The sequence below is a fragment of the Naegleria lovaniensis genome (assembly GCF_003324165.1).
Source record: "Naegleria lovaniensis strain ATCC 30569 chromosome Unknown tig015, whole genome shotgun sequence".
In the NCBI taxonomy this organism is placed as follows: Eukaryota; Heterolobosea; class Eutetramitea; order Acrasida; family Naegleriidae; genus Naegleria; species Naegleria lovaniensis.
The window spans coordinates 594,829-620,972 of record NW_025407837.1 but is presented as its reverse complement, the minus strand read 5'-3'; the positions used below and the strand labels follow the sequence as shown (position 1 = coordinate 620,972).

The 26,144-nt window shown below is 36.7% G+C and overlaps 12 protein-coding genes across 12 annotated transcripts; 5 read left to right on the top strand and 7 right to left on the bottom strand.

Moving 5' to 3' along the window:
- Window positions 1-902: 902 nt before the first annotated feature.
- On the bottom strand, window positions 903-2,609 carry C9374_002490 (uncharacterized protein; the record flags this gene model as incomplete). The annotated part of the gene is made up of 2 exons (XM_044691914.1): window positions 903-1,547; window positions 1,599-2,609. The coding sequence occupies 2 exons, from the start codon at window positions 2,607-2,609 to the stop codon at window positions 903-905; spliced, it is 1,656 nt and encodes a 551-aa protein (XP_044550738.1).
- A 773-nt stretch (window positions 2,610-3,382) lies between these two features.
- On the top strand, window positions 3,383-5,914 carry C9374_002489 (uncharacterized protein; the record flags this gene model as incomplete). The annotated part of the gene is made up of 1 exon (XM_044691912.1): window positions 3,383-5,914. The coding sequence occupies one exon, from the start codon at window positions 3,383-3,385 to the stop codon at window positions 5,912-5,914; it is 2,532 nt and encodes an 843-aa protein (XP_044550737.1).
- Window positions 5,915-5,958: 44 nt separating this feature from the next.
- C9374_002488 (uncharacterized protein) lies at window positions 5,959-7,229 on the top strand (the record flags this gene model as incomplete). The annotated part of the gene is made up of 2 exons (XM_044691911.1): window positions 5,959-6,243; window positions 6,405-7,229. 2 exons carry the CDS (start codon window positions 5,959-5,961, stop codon window positions 7,227-7,229), a joined length of 1,110 nt encoding a protein of 369 aa, XP_044550736.1.
- Window positions 7,230-7,370: 141 nt separating this feature from the next.
- Window positions 7,371-8,693, bottom strand: C9374_002487 (uncharacterized protein; the record flags this gene model as incomplete). Its single annotated transcript, XM_044691910.1, has 1 exon — window positions 7,371-8,693. The coding sequence occupies one exon, from the start codon at window positions 8,691-8,693 to the stop codon at window positions 7,371-7,373; it is 1,323 nt and encodes a 440-aa protein (XP_044550735.1).
- Window positions 8,694-8,926: 233 nt separating this feature from the next.
- On the bottom strand, window positions 8,927-11,578 carry C9374_002486 (uncharacterized protein; the record flags this gene model as incomplete). Its single annotated transcript, XM_044691909.1, has 1 exon — window positions 8,927-11,578. One exon carries the CDS (start codon window positions 11,576-11,578, stop codon window positions 8,927-8,929), a length of 2,652 nt encoding a protein of 883 aa, XP_044550734.1.
- A 758-nt stretch (window positions 11,579-12,336) lies between these two features.
- On the bottom strand, window positions 12,337-13,533 carry C9374_002485 (uncharacterized protein; the record flags this gene model as incomplete). The annotated part of the gene is made up of 1 exon (XM_044691908.1): window positions 12,337-13,533. One exon carries the CDS (start codon window positions 13,531-13,533, stop codon window positions 12,337-12,339), a length of 1,197 nt encoding a protein of 398 aa, XP_044550733.1.
- Window positions 13,534-13,827: 294 nt separating this feature from the next.
- C9374_002484 (uncharacterized protein) lies at window positions 13,828-15,690 on the bottom strand (the record flags this gene model as incomplete). Its single annotated transcript, XM_044691907.1, has 1 exon — window positions 13,828-15,690. One exon carries the CDS (start codon window positions 15,688-15,690, stop codon window positions 13,828-13,830), a length of 1,863 nt encoding a protein of 620 aa, XP_044550732.1.
- A 304-nt stretch (window positions 15,691-15,994) lies between these two features.
- Window positions 15,995-17,283, top strand: C9374_002483 (uncharacterized protein; the record flags this gene model as incomplete). The annotated part of the gene is made up of 3 exons (XM_044691906.1): window positions 15,995-16,585; window positions 16,722-16,904; window positions 17,050-17,283. 3 exons carry the CDS (start codon window positions 15,995-15,997, stop codon window positions 17,281-17,283), a joined length of 1,008 nt encoding a protein of 335 aa, XP_044550731.1.
- A 226-nt stretch (window positions 17,284-17,509) lies between these two features.
- C9374_002482 (uncharacterized protein) lies at window positions 17,510-18,907 on the top strand (the record flags this gene model as incomplete). The annotated part of the gene is made up of 1 exon (XM_044691905.1): window positions 17,510-18,907. One exon carries the CDS (start codon window positions 17,510-17,512, stop codon window positions 18,905-18,907), a length of 1,398 nt encoding a protein of 465 aa, XP_044550730.1.
- A 130-nt stretch (window positions 18,908-19,037) lies between these two features.
- On the top strand, window positions 19,038-20,479 carry C9374_002481 (uncharacterized protein; the record flags this gene model as incomplete). Its single annotated transcript, XM_044691904.1, has 4 exons — window positions 19,038-19,244; window positions 19,500-19,567; window positions 19,653-20,308; window positions 20,388-20,479. 4 exons carry the CDS (start codon window positions 19,038-19,040, stop codon window positions 20,477-20,479), a joined length of 1,023 nt encoding a protein of 340 aa, XP_044550729.1.
- A 205-nt stretch (window positions 20,480-20,684) lies between these two features.
- C9374_002480 (uncharacterized protein) lies at window positions 20,685-21,746 on the bottom strand (the record flags this gene model as incomplete). The annotated part of the gene is made up of 1 exon (XM_044691903.1): window positions 20,685-21,746. The coding sequence occupies one exon, from the start codon at window positions 21,744-21,746 to the stop codon at window positions 20,685-20,687; it is 1,062 nt and encodes a 353-aa protein (XP_044550728.1).
- Window positions 21,747-21,939: 193 nt separating this feature from the next.
- C9374_002479 (uncharacterized protein) lies at window positions 21,940-25,921 on the bottom strand (the record flags this gene model as incomplete). The annotated part of the gene is made up of 2 exons (XM_044691901.1): window positions 21,940-24,861; window positions 24,962-25,921. The coding sequence occupies 2 exons, from the start codon at window positions 25,919-25,921 to the stop codon at window positions 21,940-21,942; spliced, it is 3,882 nt and encodes a 1,293-aa protein (XP_044550727.1).
- Between the last annotated feature and the right edge of the window lie 223 nt (window positions 25,922-26,144).

Here is a 26,144-nt window from a genome sequence, read left to right as displayed (position 1 = left end):
ATAATATTCGCAAAAAGGATCAAGCAACTCAATGATGAAAATGTTAAATTTCCAAAGAATGCATTTGTCACCTCAGCTGCACTTCTTCCCACAACTCGGTTGAGAACCTGAAAATAATTTGTAAAGTGTTTTGAGGCATCGCAATAAACATGACTTGAAATGAGTTTGGAGCAATCTTGGCTAATTTTCTCTCCATCTTTCAAAATTGCTCTTCCTGTTAGAAAATCAGTGACAGAGAGAGTTGTTTGCTGTCGACACATTTCATAAAATTGCAATTCCGTTTCTCGACACTTGACTCGTTGCTCCAAAGAAAATTCAATAATTTCACTTCTTACAGAGAATCCAAAGAATATCAAAATCACAATATTGGTCGAAATGAGTAGTGCTACAACGAAGGCAACCAAAATATTTCCTTCTTTTTTCAAATACAATGAAAAAACAACAAAAAGATAGCAATTCCACCCAATACAATATATAAAGCCGTATCTAGCGAGTGATGAGTGAAATCATCAATTAATAATTTCGGATCGGGACTTTCGAAATGAAAATTTAATCCTTCAGTCAAATTCTTGTTCACTTGTTCTGCTCTCCGAAAATGTGGTTTTTCGTACGTTGGACCAACCGTTGGATCATAAAATTCTTCCTGTTGTTGTGCTTGTATTTGATGATCATTCGTTGGAATAAGGAGGACGATCAAAATGATCGTTACAATAATGAAGGAACTCGTTCGTGAATTCCAAACCTTGCTTGATGCCATTTTTTAGAATGTTGTTTGATCGTGGGCGATGTTCAAGTTTTAATAATTGACAGCAGAGTTTGATTTCAAAATCAAGTAACTCCGAGAACGAGTATGTGAGACTTTACGTGAAATATTCTGTGAAAAAATTACATCAATATCTCCTCTAACACAATTGTGTGTACGTATGGTCAGAGGCTTGCTTGAAATCTGATGCATATAAATTGGTTGTTTCAGTTGGAAAACAAAGTCTGGGCGTCGTGGCCAAGTCTATTTCTTTTTGTTTTGATTTGTACTGCTGAATGGTGGATTCTGGAAACTTGAAATATTGCGTACGGGTCACCCAATTTACCAATTTAACTAAGGTACCTGATGGACGAAGGTAAACAATTTCAACATTGTCAATCTTTTTTAACTTGCATTCAATCTGAATATTCTTGGAGCTTTGAATATATCTGGAAAATTGCTTGTTATTGTTATAAATATTTAGCATTTTCGCCAATATACTCTGTTCTTTAAATTCACATTTCAAGTTTTCAATTTGTGAAAACTTGTATGAGGCTAAGGTGATTGTGTGTGAATTGGTTAGAATATCGTGTGTCGATAACAATAAACCATCTTCATTGCTATTCATCACAATACTCTTAAACCATGACTGCATGTAATGTTGAATTGCTCCTCCAGGTCTAGAATAGAAGCATTTAGATGTTTGAATTAGATGGTTCAACAACAACCTGGAAGCCTCAGTAATGTCCATGTCAATAATAATATTTGAATTCAGGTTATGGATCATGTAAATATATTCACGTATCTTGAATTACGTTCAATAATTGAATAATTCTGCTGTAAGAGCAATACCTACTTTCAGCTTCATAACCTCTTGTAATTGTTCCGATTTAAGCTTGAATGTAAATACTGCAGTATTCTGTAATGTAAATAGAGAACGAGCTTTTTGTAGATATGTATTCTTGATTTCTGTAGTTAATCCAGTGAGCTTCTGATCAAATGGAGAGAGAGGATTAATTTCATTAATATATTGAACATCATTCTCAATTCTCCTGTCAATTTCAGATGTTTTGGGACGACTCTTCATTGTATTGCTACTTTGTACTTGAGACACTTCACCAGATTCTGACATTTTCATTAGACTTTCGTCAGGCACGCTACCTTCATATGCCTTATTTCCGGAGAGTAAAAACATGACATTTCCTAAATTTACAAAAGGTTTTAAGCGTGTTGCAGATCTACTACTTTGTAAGGACACAATAAGAGATGCTATTGGATAATGCACCACTTGTTGATATTCCGTTAAAATGATGATCAAGTTGCATGTCTTGTAGCGCTTGTTAATAAAATCAATGACATGTTTCGAAAGATCACTCTCAATTACTGTCAAATTTTGTTCATTTCTATAATCCATTCCATTAATTTGCAAATAACATTTGTGTTTTCCTTGTTGTTGTTGAGAGCATCCAAAAAACGCTTCTGAAATACAATTAAACGTTTTTGTTTTACCTGTACCTGGTCTCCCAGTAGCAAAAAGCACCAGTGGCGTGGTTGATTGCCTATACCAATTCCGAATATAAAATTCAATAGCTGACTTATGAACCGGATTGTAAATATTTTCCTTCAGTAATGTTGACAATCGTTGCAAATATAAATTAGTTTCTTGTCTTATTTCATCGTTATCATCTCCGACTCGCAATTCATCATGAATATTAGAAGCACCCAACAACCGATTCCGAACCTTTGTAAAAAGACTCTCTTTGCCCTGCACCAGCACCACAATCCAAACACAGATCCACAACAAGCTAATGAAAAGTATTTGCTTTGGTGCTCTTGCGGAAAAGGCTTTGCCATAGGATGTGTGCATTTTTTTAAGAGTTGATAAGCTCTTTTTTCATCATCAGCAACGGGACAAGTCTCGAATTATTTCATTCACAAATAATAAAATCATAACCAATAGTGACCTCTTGTAAGAAAAATTCAAAATGTCAGGGCCATGTAGGACAAATCCGCGTCTGAAATTGACAGCAGTGTATTGGAAGCACTGAACAAGGGTATCACTCCTCTGGCTCTAAGTACGACCTTCATAACGAAAAGTGGAGGCTGTATTTAGTGTGAGGGTTACTGTTGCTTTGAAATCTTGGCGCAATCTTGTGTCCTCTTTTATGCTGTTTTTCAGCATTTTATTCCGAAATATTTTGGTTTTGTGGTTTGTGTATTTTTTTGTTTTTTGAAAAAAATGTCTCGCCAACAACGATTATGGAAGGCAGCCTCATCATCTCGCTCGGTTACGCCTTCATCATCATCACTTTGTTCAACCACATGGCATTCGGGTTATTGGATGTTGTCTGTATCATCAAGAATAATAGCAGGTCCATCACTTGTGAATAATCGGAGTAATGGGTCGCAACACCATTCAAAATTAATTTTGTTAAATAATTCAAAGAACCATCATACGAGCAATAGCAATTATATACTTGTCAAGAACAATATTTACTTGACAGAACAGCCATGCAATTATTACTCGAAAATAACATTCTTGAAAAAATTGAACGAAAATAATGATGATGACACTGCGAATAGCTCAAATGCTTTTGAATTCATGGAGGACGAAGAGACAGAGGAAGTAGAAAATGAACCATGAATGAAGTCAATACAGAAGAAAAATCTGAACTGTTCCCTGATTTCCTTCTACTTCCTCAAGACGTTCAAGATTGCTTACTGCAGATAAAGAAAAAACCCAAGGATACCAAACAGGTATCGACAGCAGTGAGAGCCTTCCATTCCCTGCAAAAGAAGTACGCTAACGAAAGACATTTGCTAACTCCATCATTTTATCACTACATTTTATATATTGTGGCCAAGAAACACAAACATCTCCCAACATCTATCAGCTTGGCAAAATTTTATTACGAGTTAGGTGTCATGTCTACACTGAGTCTCCGATATTTTCTTTCATGCTTTTGCACCAATTTGAATCAAGAATATTTGCTTTTACAAAATATTTGGAATTTTCTCTTATCGGGAGGAAAAATTCAAGAATTCTCATTAGAATCAAATTCACCCAATCACTTGTCTACATTAATTAGTACATCAAAGCAAACTACGAGACATTATCGTAAATCCTCGGATATTAAGAGTGACATACCCATAGATAAGCTTTCATTCAAAATGTTTTTGTGTTGCTTGTTGGAGCGATACGACTTAAATTTTGAGGACTCATCATTTGATCAATTAATCATTGAGGGTGACAAAAAACTATCAGAAAAACTTGGATATATCGAAACTGTACCACTCCATGTCAAGGTTCAATACGTTTTATTACACATGATCAAATTGAACGTGGAGATTGATTGGAAACATTATAGGGTTTTACTTTTTGCATATATTCGAGAGAACAAACTCGAGGCCCTCAAACGATTAATAGAAACCCTTTTTCAATCAAGTGAAACATACAACCCTCTCTCTGTGTTCAATGCAGAAATGGTACCAGGCTATTCTTCAATGACCTTTAATGTACTGCCCCAAGAAACGAAACCTCTGAAAAATATTCAACGCCTTCTTTCAGTGTTTTTGAACGAATGCTCCAAATACAAGAGACCAGAAATGTCCAAATACTTGTTGACAACACTCTCTCAATTTTTAGACAGCAATACCAAATCAATTAACACATTATTGAACAATTTAATTGAACTTGGAGAAATTCAAGCTCTTGATGTTTTCGAGGAGACCAAGAAACGCTTTCCCAACCATCTCAATATTGCAACTCTAGCAATAGTTATTAAGGGATATTCATTTTTCGTGAGTCGAACAAAAGATCCACACATCAGAATAACCCTTTTCGAAAAAGGAAAACAAATTATTAATGTACTATCGGAATTGAAGTTGAAACCAGATGAGCCTTTCTTGAAAAGTTACTTTTACTTTTTACATACATGCAACCCATATGTTGACATTAGCGAAGGTGACATCAAGGCAGTGACAGCTGTTATGAACCATTGGAATATTGCAATGAACGATCGCATTTTGGTATCAATAATGATGGCTCTATGTAGAAATAGCATTAATTTGAGCTACTTTACGAGGTATTTAAAGACTGCAAAATCTATCAACACAGAGATTGTAAATTGGGCGCTTACCACATGTTACTATTTAAAACGAAAAGCAGATTCCGTTGTACTCATGAAATATTATACAACTGATAAGGCTAATAGTCACTATTTGGCTCCATACTCGGCTCAAACTTTCAACATTTATTTCAACATTTGGAAGTCTTTGGTACTTTCAGACCAGGACACGCATGATTATCCAATTCAGAAAATAATTGATAACATGGAAACTTGTTTTGAAAAGAGAACAATTGAACCTACTGCGGACCTTCTTTCAAGTCTTGGATCTGTCATGATCAAATTTATGCAACTCAATCGTATGGACGGAGAGACCATGTTGAAAAAACTCACAACAATCATCTCAAAATATTATCCTAGAGAGTTAATAGCATGCAATCCTAGATTTATTTCTCTCTTCCTTTCAACAGTCGTGTCTGGAGACAATGTTGACATGAACGTTCTCAACAAAGCAATTGAATTACTCGAGACCTATGACGAGGATTTTTTGGATGTTGTTCACTATACACAATTGTTACGAATTATTAACTTGAGCCCTTTAACATCAAGAATGAAATTAATGAAGCCAATATTGGATAAAATGGCTCAACACAAGCAATATCCTAACTCGATCACGTTACGTATGATTGTTGAGATCATTCTCAAAGAAGCACCTCATATGCGAACATTAATTCAATACATTTTATTAATCATGAAAACTAGAGCAGCTATGGACATTGAAGGTATTGACAAGAAGGTTAGAGGCGTCGACTCTCTTGCATGGATTGAACAATTATCAAAATTATTGAACGAATATTATGAACACGATACCACATTCTCAATCTCAGAATTATTGACACAACCAGAAAGTAATAATGTCCACTCTTCGAATTCCTCGACACACTCTTCACAAAGCAATCAACCATCTGGTGGAGATGGAACAACACAAGTCAAGCCACCACCACTCATTCATCCAACATCAGCACTTCTCCAAAAACATTTTCAATTATCCTCTACAAATCTAGAATCCATTCATACTCCGTTTCTTCACAAGGAAGATCTTTGAATGGGAAATTTTAAATAAAGATTTTTATTTAATATTATTAAAAAATGAGTGAAGAACATCAAATGATCGAAGGTGAAGACTCGGAACACGAAGAATTTGAAGAAGAACCATCCAATGATCGGAATGATGAAGCCCAACCTCAAGAAATTGAAGGAGAAGATGATGAAGAGGATGAAGAAGAAGAAGAAGAAGAAACCACTCTCGTTCCGCAACAATCATCCAATCAAAATAATTCAGTAGCTTTTTCATCGGCAACTTCCAACATGGATGATCAACAAGTACAGAACACTACCAATAATACTGCTACTACTACTTCTATTGAAAAATCAGTGGAGAATATACCTTCAAAGCAGAATAACAACATGAACGCCCAACAAGAAACAGATCATCGGATGATGAAAATTCTACATCAAGCCATACCACCACGTCCTCTGCAATTACCACTCCTGTATCTTCACCTTCTTTTTCATCATTATGGAAATCATTCAAGACCAATGTAATTGCTGCAACTACGACATTGACCGGATCACAACAAGCTTCTACTGTGGATCAACAACAACAATCACAACCATCGGAATCCAATGCAGCTTCATCAATCCCTTCTTCTTCTTCTCAAACAACATTGCAACAGCAAGATTCTTCGCTGAGTTCAGCAAAACCAACAACTACTCCATCTACCCCATCTTTGGAAAAGACAGGTGGTTCACCAAGTTATTCAACATACTTTTCTGGAGTATTGAACAAACTTAAATCTGAATTACAAGTGGCAACTCTGGCAGAGCCTGTGGAAAAGTTTAAGAAAGCCTTCACTGGAGAAATGACAACCAATCCTGAATCAAAGAATCCAAATGCAATTCCAATCAAAGTGACATCTCGAATTAAGGAATTGAAACATTGTAATGAACAATTGGCGAGTTTGCTGCACAATAAGTATCACAGCGCATTGGAGCATGTAAATGTTGAATTGACACGATTAGGCAATGGAATGGGAAGAACACATCAAACAGTTCAAAACATCCAAACTCACTTGAAAAGAAGTGTGGATAATTTGGCTACCTTGTCGGCCTTAATTTATGAAAGCAAGCAATACTTGCCACCACTCAAGAGTTTTTCTGTGGCTACTAGTACCACGCCATCCTCAACGACCACTGCAACAACGACACCATCAACACCTACCGCATCACAATCGACAGCCACTGACACAACCGATAATGCAGCAACAGCTCATGCACCAAACAACACTACAAGCGTTGCCGAATCTTCACAAGATTCCAGTAGCCAACCATCCACTTCACAGCCTGTTGAAGTGTTGTAAATTGAACCATTGTGATGAATTTTACAATTTTAACATGACACCCTAAAACAAATTCATGTAAAATTGAAGAATGTCACTTTAAAATTTATTGATAATAAATAGGCAAATATAAATAACAAATCACGAGTTGACAAGTTACATTTACAATTCCCAATCATCGTCTTCATCGTCATCATCTTCCTCACTTGACATTTCAACTTTGGCTCTTCTGAGCTCCATGGCTTTTTGAAGAGTGTGAGCCAAGCTATTTTGCTCACTCTCTTGCATACGAGAAACGTCAGGTAAATCCTCTTGCTTGACAGTTTTTAGCTTTTTAGATCTAATTTCTGACAACATGTCCATTCCAGAGTAACCTCCGCCGCTCTCATCACCACCCGATGGGCTTGATACAGAAACTGTTTGACCCAAAGAAGGTGGTGGAGGAATATTATTGGCAACAATTGGTACATTTGTTGGAGGAGGAGGAACAAATCCACCACCAGTGCCACCTGTGCTAGTACTGCTGCTACTACTGGATGCGCCCTTAAATGGCGGTGGAGGAGGTCTACTTCCAGGAGGTTTTGGTAAATTTCCTGTTTCCATTGGGGGTGGTGGAGTTGCAAATGTTGCATTTCCGCTGTCACCTCCTACTGTAGCAATGGTTTGCATCAAAAACTTGGCAGTTTTCTTATCCTTCAACTCATCTTCAGAAATTCCAGCCTTTTCAAAGATGTGCTTCCACTCTTCTGGAATTTCAGTGAAACCCTTCTTTGGATCAAATCCAATATGTGAAACGTGTTTAAACTTGTCAATCTTGGGTCCCGAAATTTTGATCGTTGACTTGTCAGGAACTTGTTTTTTATCCTTGGACCAGAATTTACTCAAGAAACTACCACCAGTTTCTCTCTTTTCAGGTTCTACTGATTTTGTTGGAGTTGTTGTTGTTGCTGTTGTAGTACTAGTCGTAGTAGTAACCACTCTCTTCACAGGTGGTTGAGGATGAAGTGTTGGACTACCTGCACCAGTAGTAACATCGGCCGATGAAGTACGTGTTGGTTTTGGTAATGCATTCATTGTTGGAGGAGCATTGATACTTCCTCCACTTGTTAAACGTATCAATTGACTCACTTGTTTCCCAAACAAGGCTGCATCAAAACGTTCTGCAAACAATAAACCAACAAAATGATCATCACTTTCAAACGCATGGAAATTATCGGCCAAGATTAAATATTCAAAGCCTTCATAACATTCTTGTTCCATGGCAATGGTTTTACGAGAGAGATCAACCAAGCGGATGAAACATGAGGAGGAAGCTTTATCCACATTGACGGTTACAATACCATGAGCTCCTGAATATTCCCATTCCGAGGAAAAGTTTGAACGATAGAGTCGAGCAGGAGCTGAGAATTTGATCTCGAGAGGGGATAGAGAGAGGACGGAAGCAGCAGTGGTTAATTCATCGGGTTGAATGATGACTTTGGCCATTTTGTGATTTTTTTTTTGATGAGTTGAGTGATTGTAATCACAGTTGTTTATAGAACTCGGAACTTGAGAATGTCAGTAATGTCAACCTGATTTGCCAAATCAATACGTGTGAAAATGACAGAAATTGATTTCTATTCATCTATTTCAGTGCTCAATCAATCTACCAAATTTCTTTAACTCCAAAGAGTCTAAGGGTTTGAAAAATTCAAAACGAACATCAATGAATTCATTATTTAATACTTTTTCAAAGATCCAGATCCTCCAAGAGAAGTCAATGGTGAACCATTCATACCATTATTACCATTGCTGTTGTTATTGGAGGTATTTGAACTCGTGTTGAATTTTTGACCAATTTGCGGTCGTGGAAGTGAACTTCTCACTTCATCAATATTCAAATAAGGACATCTAAAGTAAACGACCTTCTTATCGGCAATCATGATTGGAATTACTGCTTGAGGTTTGTCAATTTTAACTAGATACTTGTCAAGAACATCCAAAAAATCATGTGATAAATGATAACAATCAGCACATTTGAGTGAAACTAAATTGGAAAGAGGAGTTTTCACTCTTTCACTACTTGTTAAAATACTCAATAGTCCAACATCACTGATAATGGTACCAGAAAAATCCACATGTGTCAAGCATGGTAAATTCGTAGGTTCGAAAAATTGTTTTGCAATGAGATGATCAGAATTACACTTTTTGCAGCTGTTCAATTCGAGAGTTTTGAGCATTTTAGCTTGATTTAAAACTGCTTCGATCGACAATTGTGTGACATCGAAGGAAAGTGCTAGCTTGAAATGTTGCAATTGACGTAATTTCTGATCATAGACAAGTTTCAAAAATCCTGGATCTCCAAGTTGTCGACAATATCTTAAATCCATGTATACAATTCTCTTGGTGCATAATCTCGCAATGGTTTCATCTTTCACTTCGTTACATGCCATGAGTGACAAGGATTCTAATTTTGGAGCTGAGGACAAGATGAATGAAACACTCTTTTCACTGAGTACATTGGCACCATTGGCTTCAAATATTTTCAATTTTTTGAAACAAGTTGGAGGATTTGGAGTAGTATTTGGGACCATATTTTCCAATAATCGACACTCACTGACATCCAAAATGGTGAGATTGTTTTGCAATGAAACAAGAACGTCACCAAAATTACACCGACTCGATTGACCAGTAATGGAAAGACCTCTCATTTTCAATACTTGAAGATTTTGTAATTTTGCAAGTCGTTCTAAATGTGAATCATTCACACTAGTTCTGGAAATGTCAAGTTCTTTGAGTGTGGTCCACGCACTACTCCACACATCAAGCATGGATAAACTTGTGGTGCAATCGGTCATGGTCAATTGACTCAATAGTTGAAGTTTTGGTAAATTTTCACACAACTTGTTTTCGAATGTGTCTGAATTGGATCCATACAAGGTGCTGATATCTAATGAAGTGATATTTGGGAAGAGATGTACAATGGTTGGAATATCATTCACAGAGCCAGAAACATTGAGAGTTTTCAAGTTGGTAAATCGTTTGCTTCCAATGAAACCCATGAAATTGTGAATTTCAAGAGTATCCAATTGAGATAAACTCAAGCCATCATAAATATGATTGGAGGGTTGTGTCACTGCCAATTTCAATTCTTTGAGCTTGTTAAAGTTGTTATAGAGTTTACAAAGAGAGTCTGCTTTTTCCTGTACAGTATATTTAAGAGAGAGACAAGTAATATTTGGAGCCAAATCATGAATGATGGTCAAAAAGTTACTTGTCACAACGGGTGTCTCAATATAGAGTTTGTGTAAACCGTGAAATGTCAAATCTCTCACGCTATTCAATTCAGATTCAGTGGCATCGATAATTTTCAATTCTCTCACAGATGGAGATGTTGCTTGAATTTCTCGAATGCATTTTCTTCTCAATTCCCATTGATATTCACCATAAATCGTAATGCAATTCAACTTTTGGAAATTTCGAACAAAATCCAACACATTTTGTGCACTCATAAAACGCAACATGTTTTTCGAAAAGTGTAAAAACAAACAAGTTTCACTCTCAAAAATAAAACTATTCCATTGATGTGACACGACTCTCACAGTTCTAAATCTTTCATTATAATCAAGAAAGGAGAAAATGTCAATGAGTAAATCATGTGGAATTGTACCAAATATTGCAAATGGTCCACGAGGAGTCACATTTGAAGTCCAGTGATTACCATCGAGACCTTCTTTCGAACGTGAAGATGTCAATGAGGAACTGGACGTTGGAAATAATTGTTGATGATTTGTATTTGGTGGTAATGGACTTTCTGTGAAATGTGGTTGATGTGAGAAATCACTACCACCTTCCAATGTATGGTTTTGAAACGATTGTCCATGATGATAAGGAGAACGATTGGAATTTTTCATTGCACAAGTTGAATTCATGGTCGTTGTTGTTGTCGATTCGAAAATATACGGAGAAGAAGGAGTGGTCGCTGTCGAGTTCATTCCATTGTGTTGTTGATTCTGAATGAAAGGAGAAGAATTTGAGTTCGAACTCGTTTGACTCGTCATGATTGCGTGAGAAGGAGAAGAGGATGATGAAGGCGTCCATGGATGTTGTTGTGGATCGTTTTCAACGTCATTAGCACCACCACGAACATGTTGATTTGCAATGGTTGGAGAATCCTGATGATTCTGAGGATCGAGAATGGTATACAAAGGCATACCATTCGTAGTGTTATGATGATGATTGGTTAATAATATTGGAGAATGAATGAAATCTTCGCCTGAAGAGGAGTTGGAATGTTCATGATGATGATCGTAATGATGATGACCATTACTAGAATTGGTTTGTTGATTGTTATTGTTCTTGAAGAGAATGGCAGAGAGTTTGGAAAACATGATGATCTGTATTTTCTCTCTTGGATGTTTAAATCTCAATATAGATTGATGATGTGCGCACAATGATGACAGATCGTAATAAAAATCAACAACAACAACAATAATTATTGAAACACGAAAGATAATGTCAGGAACTGGAAGATGATGATTCTGATATCAGAGAGGGTCAACGTGTTTCAATATTCTTTGATGATGAGAGAAGATGAGAGAGAGGTTGAAGAACTGGTTGCGCCAGGAGAGACAATGGAACTCTGGAGAGGCCTGCTGATGATGATACGTGGGAGGAAAAGAGAGTGTGATGTCGTTATTAGTGTATTCTTTTTTAAATCATGAAATTCATCCAGTGCTGTGAGAGACAAGAAAGAGCGTGCCAAACAAGTGTTTGACAGGTGGCGTTTTGGATGCGTCAACTGCCGATGAGATTGGAATGCTGGTACTTTATTGGAGAAAATGATGGTTCGAAATGAATAGATAACAGAAAAGAAATTGGTTGTCAATTTGGGATTCACTGGATCGTGTCCTCGCAGTGGAGCCATCATTGCCACACCATTCGAAACAGTGGAACCAACAAGAGATGTTATTCAAACCAACAAACTCGTCAACAGTTCAAAATTAAAAGACAGCGTATGAAATAGACCATTTTGGTATCACGACCGAGTTCATGCTGTAGTGTATGTAATATGAAAGCTTGTTGTAAAGAGGTAACTTGTGTCGCCAAATGTTAGTTCAGCTGCAAAAACATAATTGTTGTTTAACAATTACTTGTTAGGTTGCTGTTGTTGTTGACTTGCAACAAAATCTTCCTTCAAGTGTTTGTTGGTCATCTTGTTGACGTTCATCTTTCGAGTACGTTTAACCTTGATGTTCTTTGCCATTTCTTCTCTCTCTGCTTCCTTCTTTCTTCTGTATTCATCTTCAGGCCATTCCACTGTAGGAATTGGTGGGAGTCCTGCTTTTTCGAGTAAAGACTTCAAGTCATTGTTCGAAATTTTCCTATTTCTGGTGTCTGCCCACAGCTGTTTCAATTTGGGATCAACGGAGGGCATGGCAACAGTGGGATCGTTATAATACAAAATTTCACACTTTTTGTCTTGATTGGGAATGGCAATGATCAATTTTGCCTTCTTCAATTGCTCTACATCCTCTCCAACCGTTTTGTAACTTTCAGCAAGTTCTACAAAAGGAATTCCGCTAATCACAAACTCTGGATGTTTCAATAAATTTACAATGTCGTCCTTGTTTTTTACAGATTGGTGAATGGCTTTAAAACTGAAAAGTGCATTGTCGTCAATTCCTTTGGTTTTAAGTGGTCCGGGAATGTAATCTACTTTCTGATTGTCTTTTAATTTCATAAATATTCCCTTCTTTGCTTTTTCGTCCAAATGAGCAGCGAGGGAATCTTCAAATCGCACCACAGTTTTTGTTTTCTTTTCATCTTCTTCATCGACTTCTTCCGTACAGCTGGTATACTCAATTGCCTCAAGTATTTGTTTAAATGAATACTTTTTAGATGTATCCTCTTGCAAAAATTCAATAATTTTAAAAGTTATTAATCCGAGAAGATGCTCCTTTTTGCCTTTTTTTCTCTCTTCTTTCTCTGTATTTACATCGCCATCGCCATTGGGTGCCGACGAAGACGGAGATGTTGGAGCCGATTCTGTATCATCGGTATATGCTCCCATTGAATAAAACATGGCATTGGTTGCGTCCTGTACGTCGGAAGATGTGCCTGTACTATTGTTTCCACTACTACTACTCGATTTTGATTTCTTCTTCTTTTTCCCATCCTTGTTATCGTCTTTATCCTTTTTTGATTTTCTCTTTTTTGTTGTTGTTCCATTCTCTCCATTCTCTTGTTGTTTTTTTGCCATGATTTCGGCCTTGTATTTTTCTTGCCGATTGATCATTTCGAGTTGTTTTTGTGAGAGAGGATCAAGTTTAGTTTGTGAGGACATTTTTTTTGTTGGTGAATTGCTGTTGTCGATTTTTTATGAGGTACCAGAGTTCAAAGATCATGTCTTTAGAAACCATGTATCATTAAAACTGAAGTGGATATGAGTTCTGTAATGAAATCCTTTTTAAAATAATTAAATTTTCAATTTCCTCGCTTTGTTGTTATGATTATCATGAAGATGTTTCATTGTTTTCTTGAGAGGAAACTGTTTCAATATTCTTGCAAAAAGCATGTTGGACTTCTAAAATCTTGGTCAACACTGTTGTTCATTGTTGTTTTTAGATCGGTGGAAGGGTTAAACTTGACTATTCGTTGGTTCAAGACGATGTCGATTCTTTGGAAAGAACTCATCTCCAATTTCCTTAAATCGCACATTCGAACGAATTAAGCGATGATACACATCCTCCATGTTTTGTAACACAATACATTGAAGGGAATCAAATAAATTTTCAGGCATTTCCTGTTCTGAATGGGCATTAATTGCAACTAACAATTGTTCCTTCAATAAGGTGAAATTAGAAGGAAGATTCAATTCGTTGAGGCTATTCTTTTCCAAATACGTGTTGATAATATGGAGTGCCATTTGCTTTTTCGGACATGTTTTTCCCTGCGTGATAGGTGTTTCATCTGCAATTGAAGTCATTCGAATGGCTTTCTTTGGACTAGGCACTAGTAGTTTTTTACACAAAGCCTTGTACGTTTGAATATCCAAGTAACACAAGACATTCTCTGGACAAAAACTTCTTCTGCAATAATCGAGAAGAATTTCTTTGGATTCCTTATTCGCAAGTAACATCTCGAGTTCGCTTTGAGGTTGAATGGAATGAGTGAAATTGGAACCTTCAGTTATATCACCAACTGCCCCACTAGGAATGTTCAAGGAGGTCGTCGTCGATTTTTCCAAACGTTGATAATCATGTACCAAAGCATAGCAAATAGGAAGAAAGATGGTAATAAACAATTCACATTTCGAATAAAATATGAACAGCATTACCATTGGAATAATTCTTTCCAGGTATTGAAATATTTCAAATTGAACGGCAACCATGAACAACACAACGACACAAAATTGGATTGGTATCAATATTAACGCCTCTCTCTTAATATTGTACAAATCTCGATCGGTTTTTAAAAGCAAAATCAGACCCATAATTAATTCCAATATGAAATAGAATAAAAACATGGACACAGCAACAATGTTTGGAGAATTGGATGATAAACATCCATATAAACTGAACATGGATTGATCTTTCATGAAAAATCGAGAATTTTCAAAGAAATTATTCTCAACGACTCCCATAACGAACCAAATCAATATGTGAATGAGCAAAATCGAGAGGAGAATGAATGAAGAAAAGAGATGACTCGAGAGAAGTTGATTCATTTTGAATAGAGCTTTCTTGGACGACGGAAGAGACGAATTGATTCCTTCTATGCCTGTTTTCAGCAATGAAGTTTGTGGTTGACTCGGTGGAGAAATTTCAACAACCTTGGTGGACTGTACCAGAGTTGAAGTAAACGATTTCGTATTGAATTGTTCCACTCTCTCAACTGCCCGTTGATCCTTCTCCGTAGTTGATGAAGGAGAGGGAGAAGGCTTCATTGATGTAGCAATAGAAGACTCCAAGTCTATATTCAAATCTTGTGCTAGAGAAGTATCATCATAAGGCTGCTGAAAGCCTTTGCTTACAGATTTCAGTTTGATCAAACTCACTTGATGCTGAATGAAAAACCTCAACATTCTCATGATGGTCGGTGTCGTTACACAGGCAGGCATGATGAAAAAGTAAATACTATACAATAGACATGGTGAGTTTTCTCTCCCAATGATGAGCCTCACTCCCAAACTCACGACACATAACAAATTACAAATGAGAGTAAATAACATTCCCGAGGTCGTTCGTGCTTGTACATGACCACTCTTGCGTTTCTTGTATAGTCCAATCATGCATGCCATAATGACCAGACCATACACGAAAAGAAAGATTGAGGTAATGAGAGGAACAAAGATGGTTTCAGGACATGGGTTTTTACGATTCTGAAATGCTGCTGGAAGAGAACGAATCCATTCTGGGCATTCTGATTCGGTTGTATTGAATGGTGGAGAAGTATTGTTGAAAGAGGGATGTAATTCGTGAGGCGTAGTCCTTAGAGACATGATGATTTTTCTACTTGTTTTTGTTATGTTGTCGTTTTTCAATATTACAATGAAAAGAAGTTTTAAATCTCTGTTCAGGTATATCATCTCTCGACGGGTCGACAGGAGAATTGCACTAAAACAAGTATTGTCACTCAATGAAGGGAGATACAATGGTCTTGCTTGGTATCTTCAAACGCTAGTAGTAAAATAAAACTACAACACTGCCCAACCCTTAATGCCAGTGAAATGAACATGGAACTTTAATACCCGAGTTCTTTTTGAGGTTTACAACATGGATTAGAAACAAACCATCCAGAAAAAAATGAGCGAACGAAAGCAAGACATTGAGGCCTTTCTCGACACGTATCAAAATCTGATCGGAGCATCACTCGCACCCAAGCAAGATCAATTGATTGAATTCATTACCTATCACGAGAAGGATAAAACCTCTCCGAGAAAATATGTGTTCATTACGAGCGGAAAGATGAACGTACCACTTGAACGAAATACCGTGAGATATATTTCTAATTTTTCAACAGGTCGCAGAGGAGCACAATCGGCTGAAGAATTTCTCAAGAATGGATATGTTGTTGTATTTTTGACTCATGAATCTGCAAAAAGACCGTTGAATATTTTGGAACATGTAAATCCTGACAGTTTCATGTTGAATGAGATTGATGGATCGGTTTCATTCTCATCATGCAATGAAAAATTAAAACAATTGCTACGAATTCGAAAAAAGGTGAAGGATGAAAAATTATTGCTCGAGATTACCTATGACACACTTTTTGAATATTTATTAATGCTCAAATTTATTTGTAAAGATGTTATTGGTGATTTGAATTTAGGAAGAAGAGCTATTTTATATGCAGCAGCTGCAGTCTCGGATTTTTACATTCCCTACGATGAAATGGTAAGTTCAAAATAGTGGTTGTTAAGTCACTAGATTATCATGCCTGGCAAAATTATTGTTGACCTTTTGCTTCACAAATATTGTGCTGCTGTCTCATAATTGTGGGATTTTTCTAAATGTGGTAACATCATGTTAGAGCGAACACAAGATACAATCACGAAATGTACACGACGGTAAACTTGAGATTGTATTGTCACAAACTCCCAAAATGCTGAAATTGGTGAAATCAGAATGGTGTCCACAGGCCTTTGTTGTGACATTTAAATTAGAGTCAGATGTGGGAATTATTGATGAGAAGGTAAAACAAGCAATGCAAAATGTAGGTTGTTTCACTGACACATGAGATCATATTGGTGACATGTATTCACTCGTGATTTATTGTTTCTTGATGTGACATCATGGCCACAATTTTCATTGAATGCCCTCAAACCTGTGGTTGTGACATGTTTCATGGACCTTTATAGTACGGAATGGATATTGTCTTGTCTAATATTTTGTCAACAAGAGAAACTAAAATTTATGTTCATGACAAACAAGTATTGGAAGAGAAGGTCACTTTCGATTCTGGTCAATTAGTTGAAAAGAGTTCGAATCAGGATTGTCTAGAAGTGGAATTAATTCCTCTTCTTTGCTCTAAACACAACCGCTACATGAAGTCAACTTTGAGCGAAAGTGCTGGCTCTTCCATGATCAATTAATTCTTAAAATTATAAAATGGATCCATCACCTACGAAATGTACTCGTTTCCTCGTTGTAAATCGCCTCAAAACGATAACCATTGGTCGCATGTTACAACAAGTTGTTTTGCCTTTCGTGATACCATGTTACCTTGCACTGTACGGAATTAGAAACCAAAATCTCATAAAAACAAATTACAAGAATTTTCAATTCCATTCCAAACAAAAAATAGCAACTTGAAAAACCATGACTCTACATCCACAACCCTTTAACAATTCACAACAACCACCAATGATGCATCCACAACAACAACAACCTCCTTTGTATCAGAGTCATCCGCAGCAACAACAGCAACAGCAACAACCACACTATCAACCTCCACCACAAATTCCCTATGATCAATACATGCAACGATCTCAACAACAACAAGTACCGCAACAACCACAACAACAATATATGATGATGAATCCTCATCCCTATCATCAACAACAATATCAAAATTACGGAAATCCTCAGTTCATTCCGCAACAACAACAACACTATCCATATCCTCATCAACAACAACCACAACCACAACAACAACAACATTGGAATATTCCACCCCAACCACAACAACAACCCATGCAACCCTATTCATACTCATCACCTTCAATGACCATGAATTATCCATCTTCCTCACCTACTCAGCCCCAATCTATTTCTCCATATCCTCAGAAAGGCAACGAGGTAAATATGTCCACCATGATGGTTCAACAACAGACCACAACTCAGCTACCACAACAACAACCACCTCAAACAGTTTATATTCCGCCTCCTCAACAACCACAGGTTCAACAACCTCCTGTCTGTAGCACCACTACCACTACAATGACCACTTCGTTTGTTCCACTCGTAGATCAATCGCTCATCAATCTTCAAACATTGCAACAATTGGCTACTTCATGGCTCTCACAACGACAAGCCATTCTTCTCATGCTGAGCGAGATGACTGAAAAATTGAACAAGCATGCAAAATCAACTACGAAAACAAAAATGGGAGGTACTGTCACTAACATTGTTGGAGCTTCCTTAATTGTGGGTGGTATTATTACAGCACCGTTGACTTTGGGTGGCTCATTGCTTGCCACTGGAGCTGGTGCAGCAATGGTTGGTGGAGGTACAGCAGTGACTGTAGGTGCAGCTGTTTCCGAGTGGCAACACGCCAAAAAGTCCGCTCAATTAATTCAGACCGCATTGGAACAAGATGCCAAAGCAGTGAATGAAATTATTGCCCTCGTTTTTGATTATCGTATTACAGATCCATTGATTGAACAACGGTTGTTGACTTTTACCATTCCTCATAGTAATGCAACTACAACCGTTCCAGTATTGCAATTTGTGAATGCACTGGTCAATCTCAAATACGGAACTATTAATCAGAATGGTCAATTAACTCATGGTCAAGCAGGAGCTACAAGTTTGGCAAGCTTAGTCGTGAAGGGTGTCGTTCCTATTGTGAGTGTACCCATTGATCTATGCTTGTTGGTATCTGAATCCAAAAAGTTGCACGGAAAAGAACCTTCTAAATTGGCCTCACAAGTGACACCAATTATCGATAGCATGAAGTATCAAACTAAGATGGCAACTGGAATTACATCTCTTTAAATTATTGTGACTTGTATTTGACGATTCATCAATATTATGTGTTTTGAAGAAGAATAAATTTTGAATAATTATTATTAATTTGTTTTTGTAAGATCAGATTTAAAACCCAACACACACAGAGGATTAAAAAATGCAAGAACGTCCTTCTTCAACATCCAACACAGATACAAGTAATGCTGATGATCATCATTCAAATCATCATCCCGACGTGACTACCACATGGAATAAATTGGACAAGACAAAATTCTATTCTATCGGAGTGTTGGCTTCATATGGATTACGATCCATCTTTTTTCCAATCAGTTTGATAGGAGCTCATCAAGTAGCAAATTTACAGGTAAATAGACGAGTTTATATGAAGTGCTGAAAAATATACATTTCCATATATTGGATGGTTATAATGGAATTTAAATGTCATTGGTGCAATGGAACAATTATGAATAATCGGAATGATAAAATCAAATGATGATGTTATTATTCTACTCTCTAAAAAATGAATTTTGGATAATTTCGTCAATATGGATCAATAATAATTCATGATCATGAACCTGAATGAACCATGAATGAAAAAATTGAAATATTGATGAAATAGGCCCATGAAAGTATGTCGACAGTGGCCAAACGAATTTATTCTCAACACGGACTGAGAGGTTTTTACAGGTAATTACCAATTGACAATCAATTGAATTTGGAGCTTTAAATTTCCTTGATTGTTATAATCATGTTTATCGGACGACCGAATCAGAGGATACTTTTCAGCTGCTACTGGCAAATGTATTGTACAATTTACCTATTTAAGTTCTCTCGAATTTATTAATCAATATTTACTTTCCAAACGTGAAAAGCATGAACATGATTATTTTTCACAATTAAGCACTTTTCAAAGACAAGCTCTTTCTGGATTACTCGCTGAAGTGATTTCCAATTTCATTGTCGTTCCATTTGATGTTGTTTCTCAACGATTAATGATTTCTCAAGTGACTCATCCCAATGAACATGTTAAATTTTCACATGTCGTGCGAGAAGTTTGGAAAATGGAAGGATTGAGAGGACTCTATCGAGGAACTTTGCCGACGTTATTGACCTATGGACCTGAATCTGCTATTGCTTGGGGAACATTTTCAGCACTCAAAGAAAACATTTCACAATTATTGGTTCCCTATGTTGGAGAGAAGGATTTTCAAATAATGGTCATGTCAGCTGTGAGTAGTGGTGCCATGACAGGCGTGGTCACAGCATCGATTTTTCATCCGTTTGATATTATTCGACTGAGAATTCAAACGGGAATTGCCTTGAGTGGTGCAAGTAGTAGTGGAGGATCACACAAATTTGGATCCTCATCAATTCGAGAAGTGATTGTGGATTTAATGAAGCGTGAAGGTTTGAGAGGTTTTACAAAAGGTAGGTGAATTATTTTCGAAAAAATGGAGTGTCCAAATGAATTAACGATTGCAATAATTTATTGTTATATTAAACAAAGGAATCTCGTCCAAGCTCATGTATAATTCAGGTACTATGGCCTTAGCCATGACTGTTTACGATATCTTAAAGTGGAGTTCAAGATCAAAATAGTTCCCAAGTTCAATCAAATGAAAAGGTTAAAAGAAATTTGGTATTAATATGGTTAGGTAATTTCAAACAGATCAGAAGATCGAGGTCTGCCATTAAGGTTGCGTATAAACAACAACAATTTTAATTAAACACAGATAATCTAGAGGGTACACAGAGGTTTCAGAGTTTTGAGTTATTTGTCTCTCTTCGTTCAGTCACGACATGTCTATTGATGCTTAGTCTTCTTCTTCTTTGTTTCTTCAGAGGGAGGAGCATAGGTATCCATGTCGTTTGTGTAGCCACAAACACCCATACGTGGCGAATTAACAACAGGTAAGAGCATGTCTTCGTCCTCATCCTTGGCATGCTTTTTACAATACAAAACTGATTCTTCTACTTGAACATACTCTGCCTCATTCTTGCACTTGCAACATTTGAAGGTTAGTGGATTATTTCTTGCTAGAACTCTTGCTTCCTCACATTCCTCGTTGCATTTAACAATGGATATTAATTCGAGTTCCAAATATGTAGAGCTTCCGAAATCATAGGTGTAACAAAATGTTTTCCCAACATCTGAAGGCTTGAACACTCTATACATGGGAATGTCCATTGTTTTGTTATCAATCTCGTCCATAAACTCGTTATCACTCTCATAACTGTTATAAGTTAATGTATCCACGTCAAACTTGGACAAGTGTCCACAACACTCAACCCAATAGTTACGAATAACGTCATCCAATTCTCTCAAGTTGGATGTGAATGGAACCTCGATAAATAACCAATACTTGTTCCACATGTCGCCATATTCTGGATACACCTTAAATCTCATCACAATATCTTTGCAAGCTTCACCCTCTTTGAAGGTATTCAATTTTGGACACGATAGAATGTGCTCTTTCATGGCTTGCAGACCACCATTCACCTTTTCATTACATTCTCTACAATATCCGAATATTGTTTTTTGAAATTTATCTCGTTTTTTATGTGAGGGCTTGGTGGTGTGCGAGCTCATGGATCCAAATACGGGATCCACTGGATATGGAGGCCGTTGGTATTTTAATTTTTCATCAAAGAATAAACCGATCAATTCCGTTTTGGGCAATCCAGCAAATTGAATCATTTGTTGTTCATCTTCTAGTTTATCTTTTTGACGTTCTTGCTCACGACTATTCATAAAAGTTTCATAATCTTGTAGGAACGATCCGACCTCATCGTTCTGCTGTTTTTTCAGCTTCTTAGTGGCAGTTGGATTTGAATCGTGGATGGGATGAGAGTTGCGTTTATCCATTTTTTTTTGGTGGTGGTTGTTAAGGTTGAACGCGGCGACTTTGGCGCCAAATGAATGAACCACAAATTCTTCAAGGTTTCATGTAATTGTTCCAATCTCTAGATTACACTTGTGAAAGGTATCAAGTTCATGCATTGGTTTGATGGACATGTTCCCGTGTCCATGGTTGCATGCAAAGAAAATGCATGTACGACTAGTCTTTGGTAGATCTTGCTTGTTTCATGAGATACAACACATGATCAATGGTAATACTTCTGAATATTGAGACAGTGGTTGGATTTGTTGGCACATAACTATGATGCGACTTTTTGCTCATAATCATGCTCATGGTGATGGAGGTACTGAAATTCATCAAGCTCAAGAAATGTCCATACCATATCAAACTTTGAATCGTGTTTGGAAATTTAAATTCTACGTGTCGAGTGGTATTGAAATCTACTCGTACAACAATTTTAACAGATCCTTCAATTTTCAAGTTCAATAAATCAGGTTGTTGCTTTAACATAGATTGTGGAGGATAGTGGTCAATTTTGATTATTTGTGACATGTCTGAAACTACCAATTCCAATTTGGAAATTCCAAAATAAATCGAACCATCGTTACAAAAACATATTCTTCCATTGTGAATGGATGACTCTTGAGAAAATTCCTTTCCTTCCACAGTAGCATATGAAAATGTTGCTTCGCATAGTGTACTTTGTGTCAAGATCACAATAGATTCATTATTGTTATTGTGTTGTTGTTGTTCATAGGAAGATACTGCTACTGTTTGAGGACTTTCAATTTTTCTAAATCTCAATGTTGAGTATTGATTGAGTTGATTTACAATTTTGAACCAATTCAAGAATTTCTTGAGTGTCTCTGGTTTAAGTGTGGACAATGATGATGCATCGTCACCGTGGTGAAGCTGAGTTTGTGAATAGGAAGGTACAGTGGTATCTTTTTGAATTAACACAAGCTGATCATAGATTCGATCTCCATCTTGTTTGGAAAAGAACATTCCACATTCAAATGCAACCATGGAGAACATCTCTTTCGAAATGCTGACCATTTTGGATAAGGTATCGAGTTCAGAACTCTTTTTCTTGGTAAACAAGATACTCCTTCTTCTTGTGGTTGCATTCATCGATGATAATTGTGTAAGGGCATCCATATTCTTGGGAATTAATTGATGTTCAATACTTGCAAAATTAATAAAAGGCAATGATAATAGAATGGTTCCTGAACTTGATTTTGTTGCCTTCGTGGTTGGTAGCACAGTTGTCGCTGCTGTTGTTGCAGAGCGAGAAGAAGCAGTAGGGGATTTTCCATCTGAATATTCATGGATCGAAGTGCTCGAAAAGGATCGTTTTTTCGATGTCAGAGGTGTTTGAAGCGCTTCCAATGATTCTACATCTTCATCAAGATCATCCTCATGTGAAATGGTTGGAGAACGAGGGGACATGGGAGGAGAATCAAAATGTCGATCTTCTTCATCCTCTGCTGTGGGTAATTGAATAGGATTTCCACTTGGGAAAGAATTAGCTCTTGGAATTTCTTGTGATTCATACGATGTTGTGACTAGCTGTTTCTCATCCAAGGAGTCTGCAGTGTGAAGCTCAGACTCTGGATTCGAATCGACAGGAGAAACTGAGGAATTTGGTACTGATTTTCTTCGAGGTCTCAATTCAAAGCTAGAACCTGGTTCAAAGAGTTCTGCCTGTTGGAATAGAGCTTTCACGTCTTGAATGTGACCTTGATGCATGTCGAGCACAATCTTTTCTAGAAAACCTAATTTGAAAAGATCATCTGCTCGTGGAGAATATTTGGTCTTCATTTTAGCAACAAATTTCATGAGAGATTGTTTTGGAATGCGAAGCAATAAGGACTCGAACCATTCTCTTCGAACCAATCGCTCATCTGTAGCTGTTGACATGGCAGTGAGTGCATCTTCGAGGGCTTGTTCGAATCGTTCTGCTCTCTCATGGACAAAGGATCTCATTAACATTAATCGAGAAATGTTATAATTGCTTGTCAAAAGAAGTTGTGTGGAAGGGGTTTGAGATTTCAGAGCTTCTAATTTGCTATTGATCCAATATATCAAGACGTCATTGGGTGATTGTCCTTTGGAAAACCATTCCTGAACGCTGTTCAAGTTAAAAGAAGTGTCGTTGTTGGAGTTTTTCCAATTCACTAAATCTTTCTCAGAAGCGGCAAATGGGATCACATGATTTCTATTTTTCATTAAATTTTCAGCTTCAGAATTCACAAAAATGGAAAAGCAAAGCTCTTGATAAAAGTATTGCTCTTCAACGCCATGGTTCAGTAATTCTGAAAATATCTGGTTGGAGAATAAATGTGAAAAGAAGGCTCTCTGATTGGAATCAATTTCTTCAGAAGCTTCTTCCAGCACGTATCTTTTTATGCTGTCAATATATTCTGTGCCATTGCGTTTGTTATTCTTTTTCCACTTTCGCGTTAAAATGTGAATATTAAGCGGAATCAATAATTTACAATAAAACCATGTGAATAATTCTCGAATTTTGGTATCTATGGAAATTCGTTCTTCTCGTTTAGAAATAGGTCCTGATAAAAAATCAATACTCTTCGATGCAGACCTGAGAATGGGCTCCAATTTTTCAATTAATTGAAGTCGGTATCTTTCGGGAAAACGTTGTTCTCTCTCTGGAGCTTTTCCATATAAAAATGTTGAAGAGTCAATATCTAAGACTACTAAACTCGTGTCATTCTCAGAGGGTGAATAGGCACGGTCAGAGGATGATGACGAGGGAGATTTTATCCTCGTCGTGTTAGTGTGAGAAGTCTGCTCCAACATTCGATTCTGTTGATCAATCACCATAAATAACTCATTCTTGAGAGAATTGTGAACTCCAGCAATGTAAGGAACAGGCGAAAGAATGGTCTCTAGCAGCTGTACAGGTAGATGAGGAATAAAAGCAAACATTAATGGAAATTGAAATGGATACAATAGTGCCCTTAAGGATTCACAACAATATGTTAAGAGACTGACGCTCTCACTCACGAAAATAATTTTCTTTTCTAATAAAATTAAATTCAACAAGTCCACAATCATGTCATTGGATAATGTCTTGAAAATTGTTTCAGAAATTGGAATCTAATATCATGTACGAGTGCATTTTCGATATGAATTTATATAGAAAAATATTACGTTGTTGTGGTGGATTTTTCACAAAAAATTGAAATCAATGACTTACATTGCAAAACGGCAGCTCTTCAACGTCTGGATATTTCAAAACATAATTCTTTTGGAGTAATGTAAAACTAGTGTAAATATTTTTCGAAGGTGGTGGTATTGGGATGTGATGTATCATCATTTCAATTCTTGTCAACAGTAAATTTTTCTTTTCTAATAAATTCTGATAATTACTATCATTTCGCCCAAAATTAATTTTAGAAGACTCTCCATGATTTCTCATTTCTTGATCTCGAAAATGGGCGTCTAAAAACACCTGAAAGAGTCCAAATTGATACATTTCTAGAATAATGTCACTCATCATTTCATAAATAGGAATTGATGTTTCAAACACAATGGCGACATTTTCATTATAGGTTGCATTGTCAACTAATATGCAAAAACAATAACATTCGTTTTTAAAATAATCTGTCATTACGAATGGAAAGAGTTGGACGTTGTGACTCGATCCCACAGACGCAAGTCTAATCTTTGTGTTCCTTGAAATATATTCCGACAAATTTCGTTCATGATGATGAGCATAAAAACAAAATAAAGGCATTGAATTAATTGTGACAGTCTTATCATTGGATAAATCTTTGGGATGTGTAAAAATTAGGTCCGTCTTGGGTGGTGTATACTTTTTTGCATTGAAACTGTCCTTATTTTGACCTCTCATCATTGCATATTCCTTATAGGTATTTATATTCTTTCTGTGATGAGTCATCAATGAGCCATTCGACGAGGTTGTCGTAAATTTGGCATTACCATTCCGTCCATCGTGGCTGGATGGTGACTCAAGAGAATCGAATAATGAATTACCTCCAATACGCATCACTGGAGAAGATGGAGAAGTGATCACTCCTCGATTCATCCGAGAGGATTGATTATTTTCATTATTTTCATCATCACTCTCCTTTTTCAAAACAAAAACAGAGACTGTAGAAAGAAATCGGAGTGGAGGTACTGTATTGTTGTTCATTGTTATTAATATTGATGAACAATTATTTCCGTTGTGATGATGATGGTTGTTCTTGTTGTTCTTCTTGCGGTTGTATATTGGATGATAACGATTGTTGATGATGATAATCAGAAGCAGAGAATGATTGAACACGAGAAGGAAAATTTTTTTCAAGGGTTCGGAACCAGAAATCGTTGACATGATGATTAACTTGGAAAATCAAGACCCTATTATGATTAATGAT